Below are 17,762 nucleotides of genomic sequence, written 5' to 3'. Positions count from 1 at the left end.
GAAATGACATGTAGTGAAACACGTTGAATAACTTTGGAATAATGAATGGATACAAACAATGATGTATGCATGTATCATATTACATAATATGATAGTTGAATATAAATGTAGTCCAATTTGCACGTATGATAAGAATGACAAAGTTAATGCAGATCAACAATTTATTCACCGTTCGATCGAAATTTTAGGCAGAGTATATGAAATTCAAGATGTTGAAACATGACAATGTCTTCGAGAAAATCTAACAGAACATCTATATCAAAACAACATGGACGACGATTAGTAAATTATCTTTGAATTATGTATATTTTATGAAGCTTTTATTTTTATTTATATAATTTTAGGATTATTTGAATGTTCGGTATTTTTATGTTTAATTTTATTTTATTTGTTTAATTTTCGGTATTTTTTAGATGTATGTAATGTGATGTTTTTATTTTAATTAAATATCTAGTATTTTCATTTATTTTTAATTAAAAAAAGATAATATGTAGTGGTGGATGTACCAAACTTATGTGATATTTGTGTAATAACGAGGTCAGGGCCGGCTCGGAGATTTTAAGGGCCTTGTGCTAAAAAAAATGAGGCCCTAAATATAATTTTTAATATATAAGGTAAACAAACTTAAGACGGTGAATTGTCGTTACGGAAAACTTAAAAGTAAACAGATTAATTAAAAAGAAACATATGGAATTTTATAAAAAGTTCAAGGGTTAATTATGTAAGTTTTAAAAACTGATTTGCTAAACATATTGGAAGTAAGGGTTGATTATGAAATATATAGCATAAAGTAAGGGTCAAAACTGTAATTTGAATTTTAAAAATCAAAATGTCATGAATATGAGTCAAACAGACTATCGCTTGGTTGAAAAGGAAAGACTCTTTTGCCAGTTGAGCTATACACATTTTATGGAAAAATTCGAATAGTTTCATATATATTTAATTATTAAATATATAATTTAATTAAAACTCGGGCCCTATTTTTTTGGGGGCCCTGTGCGGCTGCACCTCTTGCCCTCCCTTAAAACCGGGCCTGAACGAGATAACAGTGACATGACACCTCACCATATTTGTTATAGTCGTTGTTACCCGACCTATTGGCCTCTCGAAGTACTTGTTCAACAAATGCCATCTTTTCTTCCTTGGCTATACCAACGAGACTTTATGCCTTTAAAGTTTTAGAAGAAAGATTCATTGGTCATCTATGCTAATATCAACATAAAACTTGAACATGAAAGCCGGCCCAGCGACATCTTCCTTACAAATGTTTATATACCTATCACATACATGTTTTTATAGTAGTTTTTAACATTTCCTTAGATTTTTTAATAGTATTTTTCATCACATCCTACTTGCACATATAAGCTTATAACGTGAGAGCATGTACGAAAAATAAACATTTTAAAATAGGTTTATTGGGCAACATTAGTTTTCTAATCGTGGTTGATCAAACATAACACATCAGCGCCACTTGGCTTTCTTATTTTGAAAATATCTCTCGCATTTTAATAACATCTCATCTTTCTTGAAGTGTTTATGATCAACTTTATAAACATGAGTTCTCAAAGTAGTTAATCTTGAGATTGCAAAAAGTCAAACACAAACACAAGGTGACAAATTACACTGTAGTCATTTCCTGTGAAAGCAAATGGTTCATGAATTTGAGAGGCCAATTTATATCAACTTCTTAAAGCTGTTTGAACAGTTAATATGAGCAGAAAGAATAGAGACATGTAAAACAGTAGAACATGAGATCTTCCAGCAAGCTTGCAATGGCTAACAATGGCAGAAGTAGCATTCTTATTCTTTCTAAAGGTTACAGCAACAAAAGCAGGGTTCTTCCCTGTATCCCATGACATGGCAGGAACAACTATCTCGCGGGTCCCATCTGGATGAATCCGATCTGAAAAACTTTGAGCATGTGCACTAAAAACCATCCTAGGCCTAAGAGCATGGAAGATATATTCAGTTGCATTTGGTGGAAGCCTTTGTGATAATTCATATGGTCCAACCCCAATATGTTGGCTAGAAAAAATAATAAATTTATGTTAGAATTTAGATACAATATTTTATAACTTGTAACTACTAAAAGTCTAAAAGATCTTTGTATTTCTATCTACCTTGTTTTTGATGGTTCGGGTCTTGAGTTGTTTTCTGTTTGATGCAATGGAAAGTGGAGCAAAAGTACAGGACCCGAACCGGAAGACATTGTGTTTTCTCTCCAATTAATGTCATACTTTGGAATCTTGATTCCGGAGGACTCATCAATTGTGCTTTCCGTTTCCATTTCTATACGTTCTCTTTCCAGAGCCTTTTCAACACTAAAACGTAGGTCGCTGTTTCCACATAGCAATGCCACGGAGTTAAGTGAGACAAAATTAACATTACCAATTTCAAATGCACCACAACCACCGGAATCCAATCCTGGAAAATTTCTAGTTATTTTGTTGACAGATTTTTCTTTCAGGCCATTGCATTCTCCGATGTCTCTATCTCCAGGAACGACATGGTATGGTAGGTCAAGAAATGGACCCAACAGACTGTGAAATTCTTGTAGCACAAATGACCATTTGCTTGTACTTAACTTTGCTCCTTGTGCAGATACGTCTCCTAATACAATCAGCATATCAGGCTTCAGGAATTCAAATGATTTCTGGTTGAAATATCAACATGTGAGGGATCAGATTATGAATCTTTTATGTGTGAATCCTTCAAAGGAAGACACCAATTGGCTGAGCAATAATAATAGCATATTATTAGACACAGTTGTATACAACAACAATAATTGAACCGATTAAAGTTGAAAAGTGAGGGGAAGGGATTCACAGAGTACATTTTAATGCAATGCAACAACCTATTATCCTATATATCAGACTACAGAATTTGTAAGTCGAAATCACCATCATCGCTTGCGCAATGCGATGTTGAAGCATAATGATCATATATGATTTAACAGTTACTCAGACAATTTAACAAATTACGTACTCTGAAGAATCGAGAAAAGAAGAAGTCTTTCAAGTGTAGATCAAAGGATCCAGATGCTGTTTCATGTCCCGTCAAGAGCAAATCAGCGACCATCATAACCTTAAGATCATCTTCCACTTTTGTAAGGTCTCCCTGATCGATTTCTTGATTGTTGCCACTGTGAACCACGTTGCAGGAGGGGTTAGGGACCCAATTTTCGTAGAATATGTGGAGGAAGGTGAAGAAGAAGAGCAGGAGATGTTTCATAGTCAGCATCTACGAGGGGATGATGGTGGTGGATGGAAGTGAAATCTAGGGTTTTGGATTTAGGCAGTGATTTCGCCATTCTTGGTCGCATCAGTGGCTTAGTCCCCCCGATAGCATCGGCTAGGGTCCAACTTTCGTCAACTACTCTCTTCAAGCGATGTCGTTTTGATAAGTGTAATTTTCTTTTAGATTGATTATTGATATATACTTATATAGTAACTTTTCTATATAAAAAGTTAAAAAAAAAAAAAAAAAAAAGGTGAAATGAACATTCATGAATCATGATGCACTCGTCTAAATTTTTATAGAAATAGTTTTTTAGATTTAAGAAGCGTGTACATGGACCATGTACACGTTAAAAAAGTTTTTTTTTTTTTTAATCGTTGTGGCTATTTTTTTTTTTTTCTCACAGTTTCACAAAAACTTTGGACCTTAGTAGATGCTCTTAGGATAAACTTTATAGGAGGGAATTTTGTTTGCGTTTTTCCTCAAATAGTGTCTTTTGAGATCTACATATTAGATTATTAGGATTTAGGAATCTTTAGATTACTCTTTTCACAACCATCTTTAGGCAACCTACACCCCACATCAAGTTAACTCACCTCATTCGCCTCACCAATATTATACATTTTCTCACCATGAACACACCTCCAACACTTATTTCTGATTTCATCTCATGAAATTTCTAAAGAAAGGAATTACTTACTACAAAGGCCACCCATTGCATGCTAAAAAGCAACGTTTTTTAAACCCCTTTTATCAAAGCAACCTCATGGCCCATATATGGTGCACCACATGACCCCATTTGTGAACAAAACACAACCCTCATGCGTTTAATTAATATGCTTACAATATCAACCTTCAAATTCACCATTCATGTCATCTTTCTCGTCTCCTTTTTCCTGATCTCAAGTTCTTCGGCTGCTCTCTTCACCATAACCAACAACTGTCCTTTTACAATATGGCCAGCCACACTTTCTGGTGCAGGCACTACTCCACTTCCAACAACAGGGTTCCAGTTGAATTCAGGCCAAAGTGCACAAATCCCTACGACTCCATCATGGTCTGGTAGGGTATGGGCAAGAACAGGCTGTACGTTTGATGCATCTGGTGTAGGTAAATGTGAAACCGCAGATTGTGGAGGGAAGATGGAGTGTGGTGGGATGGGTGCTACCCCTCCTGCCTCCCTTTTTGAGATAACCATAGGAGGCTACAACAATTTGGATTATTATGACGTTAGTTTTGTGGATGGATACAATCTTCCCATCATTGCTGTCCCAAGGTCCACTTCTGGTGGTTGTAATGCCACGGGTTGTGCATCCGATATTAACATAGGTGAGTATTGAATCTTGATTCTCATGTCAAATCTTTATATATCTTCCAACTTCATGTTTGTATTTCAATATGTTTAGATAATAGAAAACATATACAGGGTGCCCAAAAGAGCTTCAGGTGGTGGGTGGGGATGGTGGAGGAGTAGGTGGGGTAATCGCGTGCAACAGTGCTTGTGGTGCATTTGGAATGGACCAGTATTGTTGCAGTGGGCAATATGCAAATCCAAATACATGTCGGCCATCCTACTACTCGAGCATTTTTAAGAGAGCGTGTCCTCGAGCTTATAGCTACGCATTTGATGATGGCACAAGCACGTTTACCTGCAACGCCTATGAATATGCCATCATATTTTGCCCCAACAATGGGTAACTTTTTCATTCTAGCTATCACAAAAGCAAATAGATCAACAAAGTTTTGATTTAGCAAGCTTTGATGCCAATTGTGGCCATTATATCCTCATTCCTGATTTTTTTTGGTTTGCAATGCAGGATGGACCAAACAGTTGGTCCCGGAACAGGTACTGGTATTAGTACCGGGACTGGAATTGAAACCGGAACTGGGGTTGGAACATTGAGCGCTCCACATATGAAAAATGACAAGATAAGAGGATCTATGCGGACAAACACATCATCAAACGCCATCTCACAAGTTTCTATATTGATATGTCTTATCATAGTTTCATTTGCATCATTGTACATTGTATAAGAGATTATTGTACATGTATTTTACATAAAATTAGATAAAATAATTTATTATCTTGAATAGCATCGTGTATACAATTTTAGGCGTTCCTTAGTTTTTTTTTCAAAAGATACAAAATAATGAAACAAGGTGGAAAATCATGAGAAACTCATCTTGCCTAAAATTAACAAATGCCTTACGGAATTAGAAAAGATAGAACATGGGTGTTTGAGCTAAGTACACAATCAATGGCTAGATATGGAAAATTAGAGTAGTACAAAACCCGTCGTCTACTGTTACTTTGCTATTCTTCCATCCAACCCAATCCAGAAACCAAAACCCACCGTCTCATCCCCTTAGCAACTTAAAGTTTCCGGCTTTCGTCTTCTTCAATGGGGGAAGGAAAACAAGGCGAGCTAGCTGTTCATACGCCAAAAGATTTGGCTCACAATCCAATCACACAGTTGCAAACCAAGTACAAAGATTTAGAGAATGGCTTCAAGTCGTGGCTTGCCAAACAGTCTTTACCTGTTGAGGCCGCCGTTGTGACTCTCACAAGCGCAGCCCAGGGCGCCGCCATGGGTGGTTTTATGGGTACACTCACCAACGACGTCTCCTCCGCTTTCCCCCCCACACCACCTCCCGGCGCCTCTATTAATTCACAGACCATGGCCTCCTTCCAGCAAGCCCAGGTTACTGTTTTTCTTCAAGTTTTTTTTACCATCATCATTTCCGAGGGTTTCGGATTTTGGGAATTTGATGAATTGTTTCAAGACGTGATTTTTCTGTCCCGTGATTATCGATAACATCTTTGTATACACAATGTTGATATGTTTGTGGATTGATACTGTGATTATGAACCGATGTTGTTGCAATTAGGTCTTTTGTTGAAAGAACTAACCCTCAATTAAACTCTGTAAGATAATTAGGTCTAAAGTCATGCAATTGGATTTTGGAAAGTGCGATTCTGTTGAGAATTTTTACCAATATATCTTCTTAAACTTAAACTGATTGTTGTATTGCAGGCTCTTGCAGGAGGACCCTTAATACAGGCCCGCAATTTTGCTGTTATGACAGGTGTTAATGCAGGCATATCTTGTGTCATGAAAAGATTAAGAGGCAAAGATGATGTCCAAACAAGGTAAATCTTCATTTTATCAATATTCATTTATTGCTTTTAGTAGACACAAGAAATGGACAGGTTGTTTTCTGTATGATTGTAGTATGGTAGCAGCTTTTGGTTCTGGAGCCATGTTTTCTTTAGTTAGTGGCTTGGGGAGTCCTACTCAGCCTGCAAATATAATCACATCTGGTGTCTTCTTTGCTCTTGTTCAGGGTGGAATCTTTAAGGTTATCATTTTGCTCCCTTTTCCCATCTTCTGAAGAAAGTATATATACATAATTTCACTCATTAACTGTTGTACAGATAGGGGAAAAATTCTCAAAGCCATCAGTTGAAGATGTGTTATATAGTGAAACTAGATCCATGCTGTCTAATCTTGGTCTTCAAAATTATGAGAAGAATTTCAAAAAGGGCTTGTTGACTGACACCACTTTGCCATTGCTTACTGATAGGCAAGTTTTAAATCTTTTAAATCTTGAAAAGCTTACATTTTTTCATTAATATTATCCTAACTTATGATACTACAGTGCTTTGAGAGATGTGAACATCCCTCCTGGACCACGACTTGTCATTCTTGATCATGTTCAAAGGTATGAAAATTGAAAAAAAACTCCTTTTTTTATTTTATTAATTCTTAAAGGATTTGATTTGAATGAATTAGTTTGAGATTGGATTGGGTTGTTCCATTTTGATAGGAACAAGGAGGTGAAGAAACAAGGTAGGTGGTAGGAATGAATCAAAACTAGGATATGCTTATCAGCTTATGTACAAGAAGATGAAAAGAGATACCAAATTTTATCTTTATGTAATAAGATATGGTTCCATTGAAAGATATACATGGGAATATGCTTCTTGTTTGAGACATTTATAAGATGTTAAAACTTGTTCATTATCTCTCTAACTTGCTAATTTTTCATGCTCTGAATCCTGTAAAATCTAGAATAAACTCCTTCAGATGCTGCAACAAGGGCTGAATGTGTTCCCATTTCCACCACTTTACCTTTTTCCATCACAATTATGGAATCCGAGTGTACAACAGTCGAAAGCCTGTGTGCAACTGTAACCTGAGTGGAATGTAATCCGGCATTCCCTTTCCGGTTGATTGATTCCATAGCATTCACCACAGCCCTTTCAGATTCTGCATCAAGGGCACTTGTTGCTTCATCAAGAAGCATGATTGCAGGCTTCTTCAACAGTGTTCTTGCAATTGCAATTCGTTGCTTTTGTCCTCCTGACAGCTGGCACCCCTTTTCCCCAACCACAGTATCATACCCATCTGGCAAATTGCTTACAAATTCGTGAATATTAGCGTCTTTTGACACCTCTATGATTTCACTTTCTGAAGCTTCTTCTGTTCCATAACAGATGTTGTCCCTTATTGAGCAACTAAAAAGCAAAGGCTCCTGTTGTACTAACCCTATTTGTCTCCTTAGGTTTCTGAGATTGTATGTCGTTATATCTCTTCCATCAATCAATATCAATCCTTGTAGGGGACAATAGAATCTTAACAAAAGGGCTAAAACGGACGACTTTCCTGCTCCACTAGGTCCCACTAACGCCACCTTTGATCCAGCTTCAATTCGTAAAGTGAAATTATCGAGTATCTTGACTTCTGGTCTTAATGGGTAGCTAAAATGGATGTTTTGAAACTCGATTTCTCCTATGATCTTTCTAGAAGGTGGGTTCTCTGTTTCATCTGGTTCAATCTCTGTTCTTCGATCTAGGGCTTGAAAAACTGGAGTTAATACATTTACAGCTGAGATTACAGTTGGGATTAAAGTCCATAGCTCTGTGATTGAAGGCACAGTAAGTGAAAAAATCTGGTATGACCTAATCCCATCTTCAAAGCTAGCTTGCTTTTTTTCAACTAAAACAGTCGAATACCATAAAGCAACAGCATGTGCGATGTTCCATAAACAAAGGGACACACCTTGAATGAATCCGTACCAGAGACTTTGTTTTCTGCTCCTTTTCAATGGCGCATCTAGTGACAATTTAGCTTTTTCCAGTATACATTCTTCATGACAGAAAGAAGCGACAGTTCTTATGTTTGTCGCAGATTCAGAAGCAAGGGAGACAAGCTCTGAATGTGCTGCAGCTGTGTCCCCTGAAAACCCTTTTGCAGATTTAGCTTGAATTAGACCACCTATGAAGTGACATGGCATCACAGCCCATGCTACTAAACCCATTCTCCAGTTAACAATCATGCTAACTATGGTAGCTATCAAGATCGAAGAAATACATTGAACAATTACAGCCATTCGATCAGATATTATAGTCTTGATTGTTGATGTTTCATTGATGATTCGTGAGGTAAGTGAACCAACACTGTTTTCAGACTTGTCATACCATGCTAATTCATTACGAAGCACCACTGTAAGATTTGAAAATCAGGAATTCATAATTTCATATCAGTAAAAATATATAGAAGATAGTGGTGTGAAATTATTGAAATATGAAAGAAGTACCTGAATATAAAGCTTTGCGGAGGTTTGTCATTGCTTTTTCTCCAATTACTCCATAATAGTAATGTTGTAAAGTATGGCTGAAAAGTGAAAGCAAACCGATTGCAGAAAAAAGTAATGAATACCACCCGACTTTCTCTTTAGCTCCATGTTTATAATAAGCAACTCCGATTGTTATAATAAAGAAGCCAAAAACAGGCTTTGAGATGCCAGAAAAAGCAGCAGCAAAAGAGCCAACTGCAATCTTTACAAATTCTTGGTTGTTTAAGCCAAACCAGATTCTGAAAAATATCTCTCTTTCCCCTTTTTCTACTCTTTCCACATTCCCATCTTCTTGTTTTTCTTTGGGTGTGTCTTTTAGGGTTTTGTTAGTTTCTATAGGTGTAACAAGTTGAGCGAATTCTTCAGAAACCTGTTGATCTTTCTTTTCTGTTTCCTTAGTGGAAGATACGCCACCTTCTGTGTTGATGTTCTGCATGCTAAATAAGTTGCTGTAAAACTCGCTGGTTTGTAGCAAGTTACTGTGTGTTCCTGTCTCTGTAACTTGTCCATTTTGAACAACTACAATCATATCTGCATTAACAATGGTGGACATCCTGTGTGCAATTAAGATGACTGTTCTTCCTCTCATTGCACTCTCGAGTGCATCTTGAACCAGCTTTTCAGACTCTGAATCAAGTGCACTTGTTGCTTCATCAAGCAAAAGAATCGGAGGGTTTTTCAATATAGCTCTTGCAATTGCAATTCTCTGTTTCTGTCCCCCTGATAACTGAACACCCCTTTGTCCTACCTTAATACCATCAAAAAAGTTTATTTAGATCACAAGGTTTATAGTGATTCATGAGGGGAGTTGATCACAAAATAGACCAGCGATAGGAAGACTATATTGCATTACTTCTTCAATGTTTATCACAAAATGACCATTTATTTTGTGGAATTGCTGTTTCTAACTTCTTATTTCACGAATTATTATTTTTTTATGAACATGATGTTTTCTGAACAAATAGTATCATTGGTGTGAAATAAAAAATAACGAAATTTGCTATCTTTAGTATTTTCTATGAAATGTAAACGAAGTTAGGTGTAGTAAATTTGTTAAGGGGTTTGGCTTAGCTAAATTCTGCAAAAATAGTCTTCTATTGAAGTCGAACATGGAACCTCATGAGCAGTAGCAGATCAAGAAATAATATCAATCGGGGTCCATATTAACAGATTAAGATATTATAAGCCCCAAACCTGTTGGGTTTATAGCAAACAAGTAAGGAAGCCCAAAGCGTGAATTTATGACAATCCAACTCACCTTGGAATACATTTGGCTAATTTGCTTTAGTAGATTATTGTTTTGTTTTTGATAGAATATTATGTTATGGTATAAGCATGTAGGTCTAATATTAGTGGAGGGACAAAGTTAGTGGGGACAGACTTGTTATGGTGACATTCCTTTTTGTCCCATCCTTTAGTAGTATTATTAATAGTCTCCGGCTAAAAATTATTTTGTATTGACCTTTGTCATTGAAGAGACCCCTTCATCTTGAAAGATTGGGAACCCTTATATCGGTAAACATTTGAGTCGTGAATCTTTTGTGAATTTCAGTTTGTATTCCAAAATATCCATGGGGTTATCAATTAGTATCATAGCAGTTGATTTTGGAGGCGAAATGACAACAAAATGCATGATAATATGAAACAAGTGTTGGAAAATGTAGGAACCACTTCAAAATAGTTTTGTGTCTCTTGGAAGAATAGATCAGATGATGGATAGGCTCTTGCAAGGCAGAATTGTTGGAAAAGGTGAAGATCTTGGAGAAGAAAGAGCTTCTCACCTGAAGTAGTATGGAGGGATCAAAACACCAGGAGAAGGAAACCCGGTGAGGAAAGAAGGCTTGGATAAGTTTGATAGGAACTGAAACTGTTGATGCTCGTATTAGCAACACATCAACAATGGTTGGTGTTGGAATGTCAATGGAAGATATTATTATGGGTATATAGGCCCTTGCTAGAGAATTGCTATGTCATGGAAGAAGAGTTCGGTTGGAAGTTAATGACCTACCTTTGGTTAGTGAAGTAACTTATCCTTCAATTAGTGAAGTAACTTATCATGAGTTTTCGAAGATGATATTAAGGGTGAAGGAAGAAAATGGACAACATAGTGTTAGGAAGTAAAGCGGGTAACTAGCAAAACCAAAAGCATATAAGACACAATATTTATGTGGTTCGGTCTAGGTGACCTAAGTCCGCAAGTAAGAGGGGAATATTCTTTATTTCAGAGCTTTCAAATAGATGTTACAAGTACAGTGTTCACAGGGATTCGCCTAACATACTAGAATTCAAGATACAAAATGACTTAGCATGCATCCTTATTTATACTTGAATGATCAGACCTAAAACCATAATGTACCAAGCCCATTGGCCCATAGACCCATGAAAGGTGTCAACCAATCACAATCCGTCATACAACATCTTTTAGAATATTCATTCTTACATGAGAATCAACAACACACATGATTGAGCATCATGATCCATAGTGGCATATCATGATGCAAGAGTGGCACATTAAGATCATCATGGCATATCAACCATCATGGTGGCACATCAAATAATAATCCTTGAGCATCTTTAACTTTTGAGCTTCCTTGAAGAATATTGAGAATCATAGGGGACTTCATAGCATACGACTCATCAAGGAACATAAATGGCACATCCTTGCAACAAGATGGCACATCAACTGATCAACATGAAAATGACGCTTCTTGTGCAAGGAATGACACTTCTTCTCAAGGGATGACCCTTCCTCCTTATGAGTGGCGCTTCTAGAACCATACTGGCGCTTCTTCCTTCAACGTGGTGCTTCTTTCTCCAGAATGACGCTTCTACCTCTAGAATGACGCTTCTAGAACCATAGTGGTGCTTCTACCTTCAAAGTGCCGCTTCTTCCTCCAGAATGGCATATCTAGACAATAAGTGGTGCTTTCACATTATGGATGACGCTTCTGAATCCATAATGGCGCTTCTAGAATGGTGCTTCAAGCATAGATGGTGCATCCATGCACCAAAATGCTCCATTCCACTTCCAGGTGCTCCATATCCCCCTTTTAGAATATCCGTTCATTTGTCAGGAGATCCATTACTTTCTCTGATGGTCCATTCCTTTGCACATGCTCCATTGAGTTCCAAGTGCTCTATTGAACTCAATTGTTTCCATAAGAATGCTCCAAATGCTCTAATCACATTTAACACATAGAGATGTTGATACTTTTTAATTGAGAATTATAGTAAAGAATTGTTGAGTATTGATCTTGTCTGTTTACACCCGTAGAGCTTGCATACTTGGTAATTGTGAAAGGAATTGAGTAGTAGAATCACAACAATTGTTATGCTCAAATTAATCGCTAGCACCTTAATATAAGAATGGTAAAGCATCAGAAGGTTTCAAACAATTGGGAGTTCATTAGCAAGCATAAACCATTTTGGTTCACAAACCAAAAGAAATCACCAAGGAAACCATTGATGTTGCATTTCTATTGCATTTGTATGGTTAGTTTCTCTTGAAATGGATTACAATTGTGACATATCGGAAAAGAAGTTATTGGGTACAAGTTGAAGGAGTTTGCTGGCTATTTTAACTTGAATACTTCAAATATGCGAGGAATAGTGAAGGCGATTGTGGAATTATGTATGAAAGTAAATGATGGAAAGTTTGTTTGGCTGAAATATCCACCGAAGCCTCAAGTGAGGATATCTCTTATCCGTACGGAGGCTTTTGAGAATGAATATAGTTCATAGGGAGGAACATGTTCAATCTTTTGATGAGAATGGTGATGCTATTAATACAAATGGAGATGTGATAAATGCAGTCGGCCAAGTGGATGTAGTTATTGCCTATCATACTAGGGTTAGGCCAACGTGTTTCGATGTGGAATTGAATTTTGATGCTATCCACCATTTCTTTTCACTTGAGGGTAAAGTGAAAATTTGGGCCGCTCCAAACTTCTTGGGTCTATAGCAAACAAGCAAGGAAGCCCAAGACTTGAATTATGGCAGGCCCAACTCACCTTGGACTAGCTTATTGGTTTTAGTAGAGTTATTTTATTGTTTTGTTTTAATAGAATATTATATTATGGTTTAAGCACTTTGGTCTAATATTAGTATAGTTAGTAGTAAAAAACGCTTAACATGTTATGTTGACATTCCTTTTGTCCTATCCTTTAGTAGCAGTATTAATATTAATATCCCCTAGTAGCTCCTAAAATTAAAATAAGACAACTAAGAATTATTTTGTATTGACCTTTGTCATTTGGAGAGTCGCAAAGATTAGGAACCCTTGTTATCATTTGTATTACTAAACATTCGTCATAAATCTTTTGTGAATTTCAATTTGTATTCTAGAACAGGCATGGCCTTATCACAAAATTTTGACTAACTAACAAACTCTTAATAAATCCTTGCAAAAAACCCACTACATACTAACAATTAACATGGAGAGGTTTTGTTCTAAAACTTTCAAAATGAGTCAATAAAGTATTCCATAAATGAATTACAGTGAGTTTGTATTGATCGAAACTTCTTAAAATTATAGCTAATGGTGAGACTCAAGTTGGGTCTATGCATCCCTTTTGTTTCCATATACATCCGCCAGTGCTCATGACTCATGAGTCAAGAGATCCTATAACCTTAACCAATTTCACGGAATTTTATTGTTATTTCGCTAGAAAGTACCAAAGCAAAACATAAGCTATTTTATTTTTGCGAAAAAAAAATCTAATTAAGGGAAAATGGTGGTGTGACTACTAAAAAACAATTTGATGTGATCATTTTGTAATAAATGTTAAGATATAATTTTTTATGATATCACTTTCTTTTTTTGTTTGTCAATTTTGTGATTAACTCTTTATGAGAAACAAGTTAATAAGATAATAATGCAACTTACATCTGTTAAATACTGATTCGGTAATTGGGATATGAAAGTGTGTGCATTTGCCATTGTTGCTGCTCTCTGGATCTGTTCATCATCTGCATCTTTGTTTCCTACCTTCATGTTATCCTTGATTGTGCCAGCAAACAGTGCTGGCTCTTGCGAAACTGCTCCTATATTTTTTCGTAGGAACTTTACATCAAGATTCTTGACATTATGATTGTCAACGAAGACCTCACCTAGTCAACGGGAATCCGGTCAGAAAGTCAAACTACATTAATGTTATTAAGATTATCGCAGCTTGAATTATAGAATATTGCAAACCTTTTTCAGGATCATAGAATCTTGGAACCAGAGAGATGATGGTGCTTTTACCACAACCACTACTACCCACTAAAGCCACAACCTTTCCTGCGGGGATTAATAAAGAGAATCCCTGTAGAATCATTTTTTCATGGCGCGATGGGTAAGCAAAATGAACATCACGTATCTCGATGTTTCCATTAATCTTTTTAAGATTAATCTCCCCTTTTGAATCATAACTTATCAAAGATTTTCTGTCTATCACGTCGAACACTTCTTTTCCTGCGGCTTTCGCCTGATTGAAGATTTGCATGTCTGGTGCTGCATATGTGATTGATCTGAAATATATGATGAATATAAGAATCTAAGAGTATTAGAGGACGATAATTAATATTATCCTTTGATTAATCTTACATGGCTCCAAAGAGGATGCTCATAACTGCAGCTATAACATCGCCTCCTTGAGCTCTTTTGGCTACAACAACAAGAGCTCCAATCCACACGATCAAAGCCCAAGAACAAAACGTCACCGTCTGGAATACACCAGTTCCAACTCCTTTAATCAACGCTTCTCCCTTACTAATAATCAACTGTCTCTGCATGCATTCTGAGAACGATTTTATTGCAGAACCTTCTCCAACAAAAGCAAACACTGTTCTAATCTGAGAAACTGTCTGCATGGAATCAAAGTCTAGTTTTGAAACACTTTTGGAATGATAAACTTGCTTACTTTTAACTTCAATGAAAAAGACAAAAACTTACCTGTTCTACCATTACTGTAGCTTCTGACAAATAGGCTGCTTTTGTGGCTGAAATGGAATTCATTTTCTTCGTATAAGTCGCTCCAATTACAAGAATCATGGGAACAACCAATAAAGTGAGCAACGCGACCTCCCAGCAACATATAAAAGCTATCACAACTCCAGTAAAGAAAGTCGCGAAACATGAAAGAAAATGGCCCAACTGCATGCATGCATGCATATATACGAGAATTATTTCATTAAATCATGACCATGGATTGGATTAACTTCTTTCTATATAGATTTTTTCATTACCTTCTCGCCAATTGCATCTTGTATGATACTCATGTGATTACTAATCCCAGTGATGATTTTTCCGTTTGTTAACTCTGTGTCAAAAGCTCCAATCTCTTGTTTAAGAACCGCTTTCAGGTATGCGAGTCTCAATCGTGCTACTTGTCGCTCACTTGCATACATCCACCCTCCTACTTCTAAAACTCCTGCGGGAAATGTAGCAAACGCCATGTACCACACAAACGGTATAACCTGAGTGAAAATAGAGATTAAAATATTATATAGCAATTACTTTTTAGAAAAGTAAAATTTCTATATATGGTTACCTTCTTGAGGGCTTTAACCATATTAGCATCATCATGTATGTTGGTCCCGAATGCATCTATGGCTTTCCCAAGCAGTAAATAACCGAGTGGCTGAGCAAGCCCATGGATGATGGAGCCCAAGGATGCAAGAGCCATTAGAGTGTAATCCAGTGCATCTGCATAGGTTAAAAGCTTGGTGAATGGCAATGGCTGATCGTTCAAGATCTCTTTTTCATCATCTACTACTTCTTGTGTGTTAACTTTCTTCATTATGCTTGCAACAAAGTTTAAGATTGGTAAAATCAACTTGGTTTTGGTTATAGTTTACATGGTTTATATTGATTTAATTACATACTGTAAAGAAGCATCAGAGAATCGTGAGTGCATATTCGATTGGGTTTTGTAGAATAAAAAGAAGGTGACAAATGAATCGTTGTTTTGTACGTTCGTCCAGAGATAACGACCAGTTGTCAATTAATGTGTAGACGACTAGGCAAGGTGGAACAATGCTGTTTTATTCAAGTGCTGCCGTCCTCTTGAAGGATAAGGATATTCTTCTAGTACTGTAGCTAATAAATATGCCATATATACTAGCTTGGTCTACTAATTATATGGCAGATGGCATCAAAGGGTAACTGATTCATAGGTTCGATCTTGCTTTTTAAGGAATCGTATCGAGTTTTTTGGTTTTGGATACTTTAACCCTTTTGAATACCTGAGTCATGGTTGTCAAAATCGCGATCCTGATCGTAGGATCGTACGATCCTACGATCCTAGGTGTGAAAAACGATCAGGATCGTAAAAGAATCGTATTTGGGGTAGGATCGCAGGTAGGATCGTAAGATCGCAGGTAGGATCGTAGGATCGAGATCCGATCCGATCCTACCTTCCTTTGATTTTTTTTTCTTTTTTTTTGCAAATGAATTTTTGTTACCACTTTATATCTTTTACCCTTTACCAATCTATCATTTATCATTTTTTATTGTGACTTATGACTAATATTTTGAAGTTCTTATAATTTTTGAACGAAAAATTAAATGTTTGAAATATTTTTCATGATTAAATATTATAAATTAAAATTATATTATATTTTGTGGGATCTTAGGATCTCGATCCCGATCTTACGATCCCGATCTTGCAAACCCAAAAACGATCCTAGGTAGGATCCCGATCTTGACAACCTTGACCTGAGTCATGCTTTCGGCAAATTTAAACATTATGCAAATTAAAAAAAATTGCAAGGATTTGTCCCATTACCAAGGTTTTGAAAACCGGACCGGACATCGAACCGGTTGTCTTACTGGTTCGATGGTTCAACTGGTCCGACCGGTTGGACCGTTTCTAAAAACTGGAAAAACCGGATATATATATATATATATATATATATATATATATATATATATATATATATATATAGTGTGCGTGTGTTATGTGTATAAGAATAGATTAAATATGTGCCTATGTATATTACGCAAGTTGTATAAAACAAATAGCCTAAATAAGTGAATGTGAATATATGTAAAATGCGTGTGCTGTGTAAGAAAAAAGATGGTGTAATATGTGTATATCAAAAAGAAAGTAGTAGCTTAAAAAAATATAGAAGAGTTATATTTGAGTTATCCCACATCGGCGGGTGAGAAACAATTAAAAGGTAAACTAAGGCTATAAAATGGAGCCTGGCCAACAACGCTTAGAAAACAAGCCAAATAACATTTCAATCGGCTGACTCTTTAAGTCAGCTTGCTTGTTTTGAGCTGGATATGAGAAAAATAGTATTTTTTTTCAATAGACCGGTTTTAATTCCGGTTGAACCAGCCTGGTTTTTTCCGGGTTTCAGTAAAACCGGCGGTTTTTTCCGGTTCATAATATAGGCGGTTTTTGAGAGATAAAAAACCGGTAACCCCACCGGTTCCCGGTTCAACCGGCCGGTCCGGTCCGGTTTTCAAAACAGTGCCCATTACTATTGCAAATTTGCAATTTAACTTTTCCATCCAAAACGAATCTATAGTAGGAAGTTATCAGATTTACATCAAACTTCGCATTTCATATTAATAGATGTTTTCTTTCATCAAACTTCGCATTAGTGTTTTCTTTTAAGGGTTTTTGTTATAAAAGCCTTCAATTTTACACAAAAAAACACTACAAGAAAATTTTGATTTAATTATGGAAAAATCCCGTAGCAAAATGATGTAATTCCGTAGCTAAACCTAAATAACTACGGAAGTTCCTACGGAATTTGCCAATGACATTCCATAGTAAGATTTCTTGTAGCAAAATGTTTAACTACGAAATTATAGTTCCGTAGCAATTTTGCTATAGTCGTTGCTACGACGTCTATCCGTAGCATTTCAACTACAATACACTTTCATCACA

The 17,762-nt window shown here is 36.4% G+C and overlaps 4 protein-coding genes across 4 annotated transcripts; 2 read left to right on the top strand and 2 right to left on the bottom strand.

Moving 5' to 3' along the window:
- Positions 1-1,611: 1,611 nt before the first annotated feature.
- Positions 1,612-3,400, bottom strand: LOC111917397 (uncharacterized). Its single transcript, XM_023913112.3, has 3 exons — positions 2,986-3,400; positions 2,121-2,653; positions 1,612-2,025 (listed from the first exon to the last, which is right to left on the bottom strand). The coding sequence occupies exons 1-3, from the start codon at positions 3,238-3,240 to the stop codon at positions 1,680-1,682; spliced, it is 1,134 nt and encodes a 377-aa protein (XP_023768880.1). The 5' UTR covers positions 3,241-3,400; the 3' UTR covers positions 1,612-1,679.
- A 239-nt stretch (positions 3,401-3,639) lies between these two features.
- LOC111917482 (pathogenesis-related thaumatin-like protein 3.5) lies at positions 3,640-5,328 on the top strand. Its single transcript, XM_023913198.3, has 3 exons — positions 3,640-4,566; positions 4,664-4,931; positions 5,055-5,328. Exons 1-3 carry the CDS (start codon positions 4,059-4,061, stop codon positions 5,269-5,271), a joined length of 993 nt encoding a protein of 330 aa, XP_023768966.1. The 5' UTR covers positions 3,640-4,058; the 3' UTR covers positions 5,272-5,328.
- Positions 5,329-5,459: 131 nt separating this feature from the next.
- LOC111917577 (chloroplastic import inner membrane translocase subunit HP30-2) lies at positions 5,460-7,262 on the top strand. The gene is made up of 6 exons (XM_023913274.3): positions 5,460-5,939; positions 6,273-6,388; positions 6,471-6,597; positions 6,674-6,822; positions 6,898-6,960; positions 7,066-7,262. Exons 1-6 carry the CDS (start codon positions 5,640-5,642, stop codon positions 7,097-7,099), a joined length of 789 nt encoding a protein of 262 aa, XP_023769042.1. The 5' UTR covers positions 5,460-5,639; the 3' UTR covers positions 7,100-7,262.
- On the bottom strand, positions 7,230-15,659 carry LOC111878104 (ABC transporter B family member 19). The gene is made up of 8 exons (XM_023874644.3): positions 15,411-15,659; positions 15,106-15,336; positions 14,813-15,013; positions 14,465-14,724; positions 14,072-14,388; positions 13,763-13,986; positions 8,839-9,625; positions 7,230-8,744 (listed from the first exon to the last, which is right to left on the bottom strand). Exons 1-8 carry the CDS (start codon positions 15,657-15,659, stop codon positions 7,276-7,278), a joined length of 3,738 nt encoding a protein of 1,245 aa, XP_023730412.2. The 3' UTR covers positions 7,230-7,275.
- Between the last annotated feature and the right edge of the window lie 2,103 nt (positions 15,660-17,762).

The sequence above is a fragment of the Lactuca sativa genome, chromosome 9 (assembly GCF_002870075.4).
Source record: "Lactuca sativa cultivar Salinas chromosome 9, Lsat_Salinas_v11, whole genome shotgun sequence".
Lineage (NCBI taxonomy): Eukaryota > Viridiplantae > Streptophyta > Magnoliopsida > Asterales > Asteraceae > Lactuca > Lactuca sativa.
This window is presented reverse-complemented; position numbering and strand designations above follow the sequence as displayed.

Excerpts from the sequence above, each read along its gene's own strand:
- LOC111917397 (XM_023913112.3), bottom strand. The coding sequence starts at position 3,240 with ATGCTGACTATGAAACATCTCCTGCTCTTCTTCTTCACCTTCCTCCAC. Across the intron at positions 2,654-2,985 it reads TCTTTTCTCGATTCTTCAGA|AAATCATTTGAATTCCTGAA; the intron begins GTACGTAATTTG and ends TATTTCAACCAG. Across the intron at positions 2,026-2,120 it reads CCCGAACCATCAAAAACAAG|CCAACATATTGGGGTTGGAC; the intron begins GTAGATAGAAAT and ends TATTTTTTCTAG.
- LOC111917482 (XM_023913198.3), top strand. The coding sequence starts at position 4,059 with ATGCGTTTAATTAATATGCTTACAATATCAACCTTCAAATTCACCATT. Across the intron at positions 4,567-4,663 it reads TGCATCCGATATTAACATAG|GGTGCCCAAAAGAGCTTCAG; the intron begins GTGAGTATTGAA and ends AAACATATACAG. Across the intron at positions 4,932-5,054 it reads ATATTTTGCCCCAACAATGG|GATGGACCAAACAGTTGGTC; the intron begins GTAACTTTTTCA and ends TTTGCAATGCAG.
- LOC111917577 (XM_023913274.3), top strand. The coding sequence starts at position 5,640 with ATGGGGGAAGGAAAACAAGGCGAGCTAGCTGTTCATACGCCAAAAGAT. Across the intron at positions 5,940-6,272 it reads CCTCCTTCCAGCAAGCCCAG|GCTCTTGCAGGAGGACCCTT; the intron begins GTTACTGTTTTT and ends GTTGTATTGCAG. Across the intron at positions 6,961-7,065 it reads ATTCTTGATCATGTTCAAAG|GAACAAGGAGGTGAAGAAAC; the intron begins GTATGAAAATTG and ends CCATTTTGATAG.
- LOC111878104 (XM_023874644.3), bottom strand. The coding sequence starts at position 15,659 with ATGAAGAAAGTTAACACACAAGAAGTAGTAGATGATGAAAAAGAGATC. Across the intron at positions 15,014-15,105 it reads AAGATGCAATTGGCGAGAAG|TTGGGCCATTTTCTTTCATG; the intron begins GTAATGAAAAAA and ends GCATGCATGCAG. Across the intron at positions 13,987-14,071 it reads ATTCTATGATCCTGAAAAAG|GTGAGGTCTTCGTTGACAAT; the intron begins GTTTGCAATATT and ends CCCGTTGACTAG.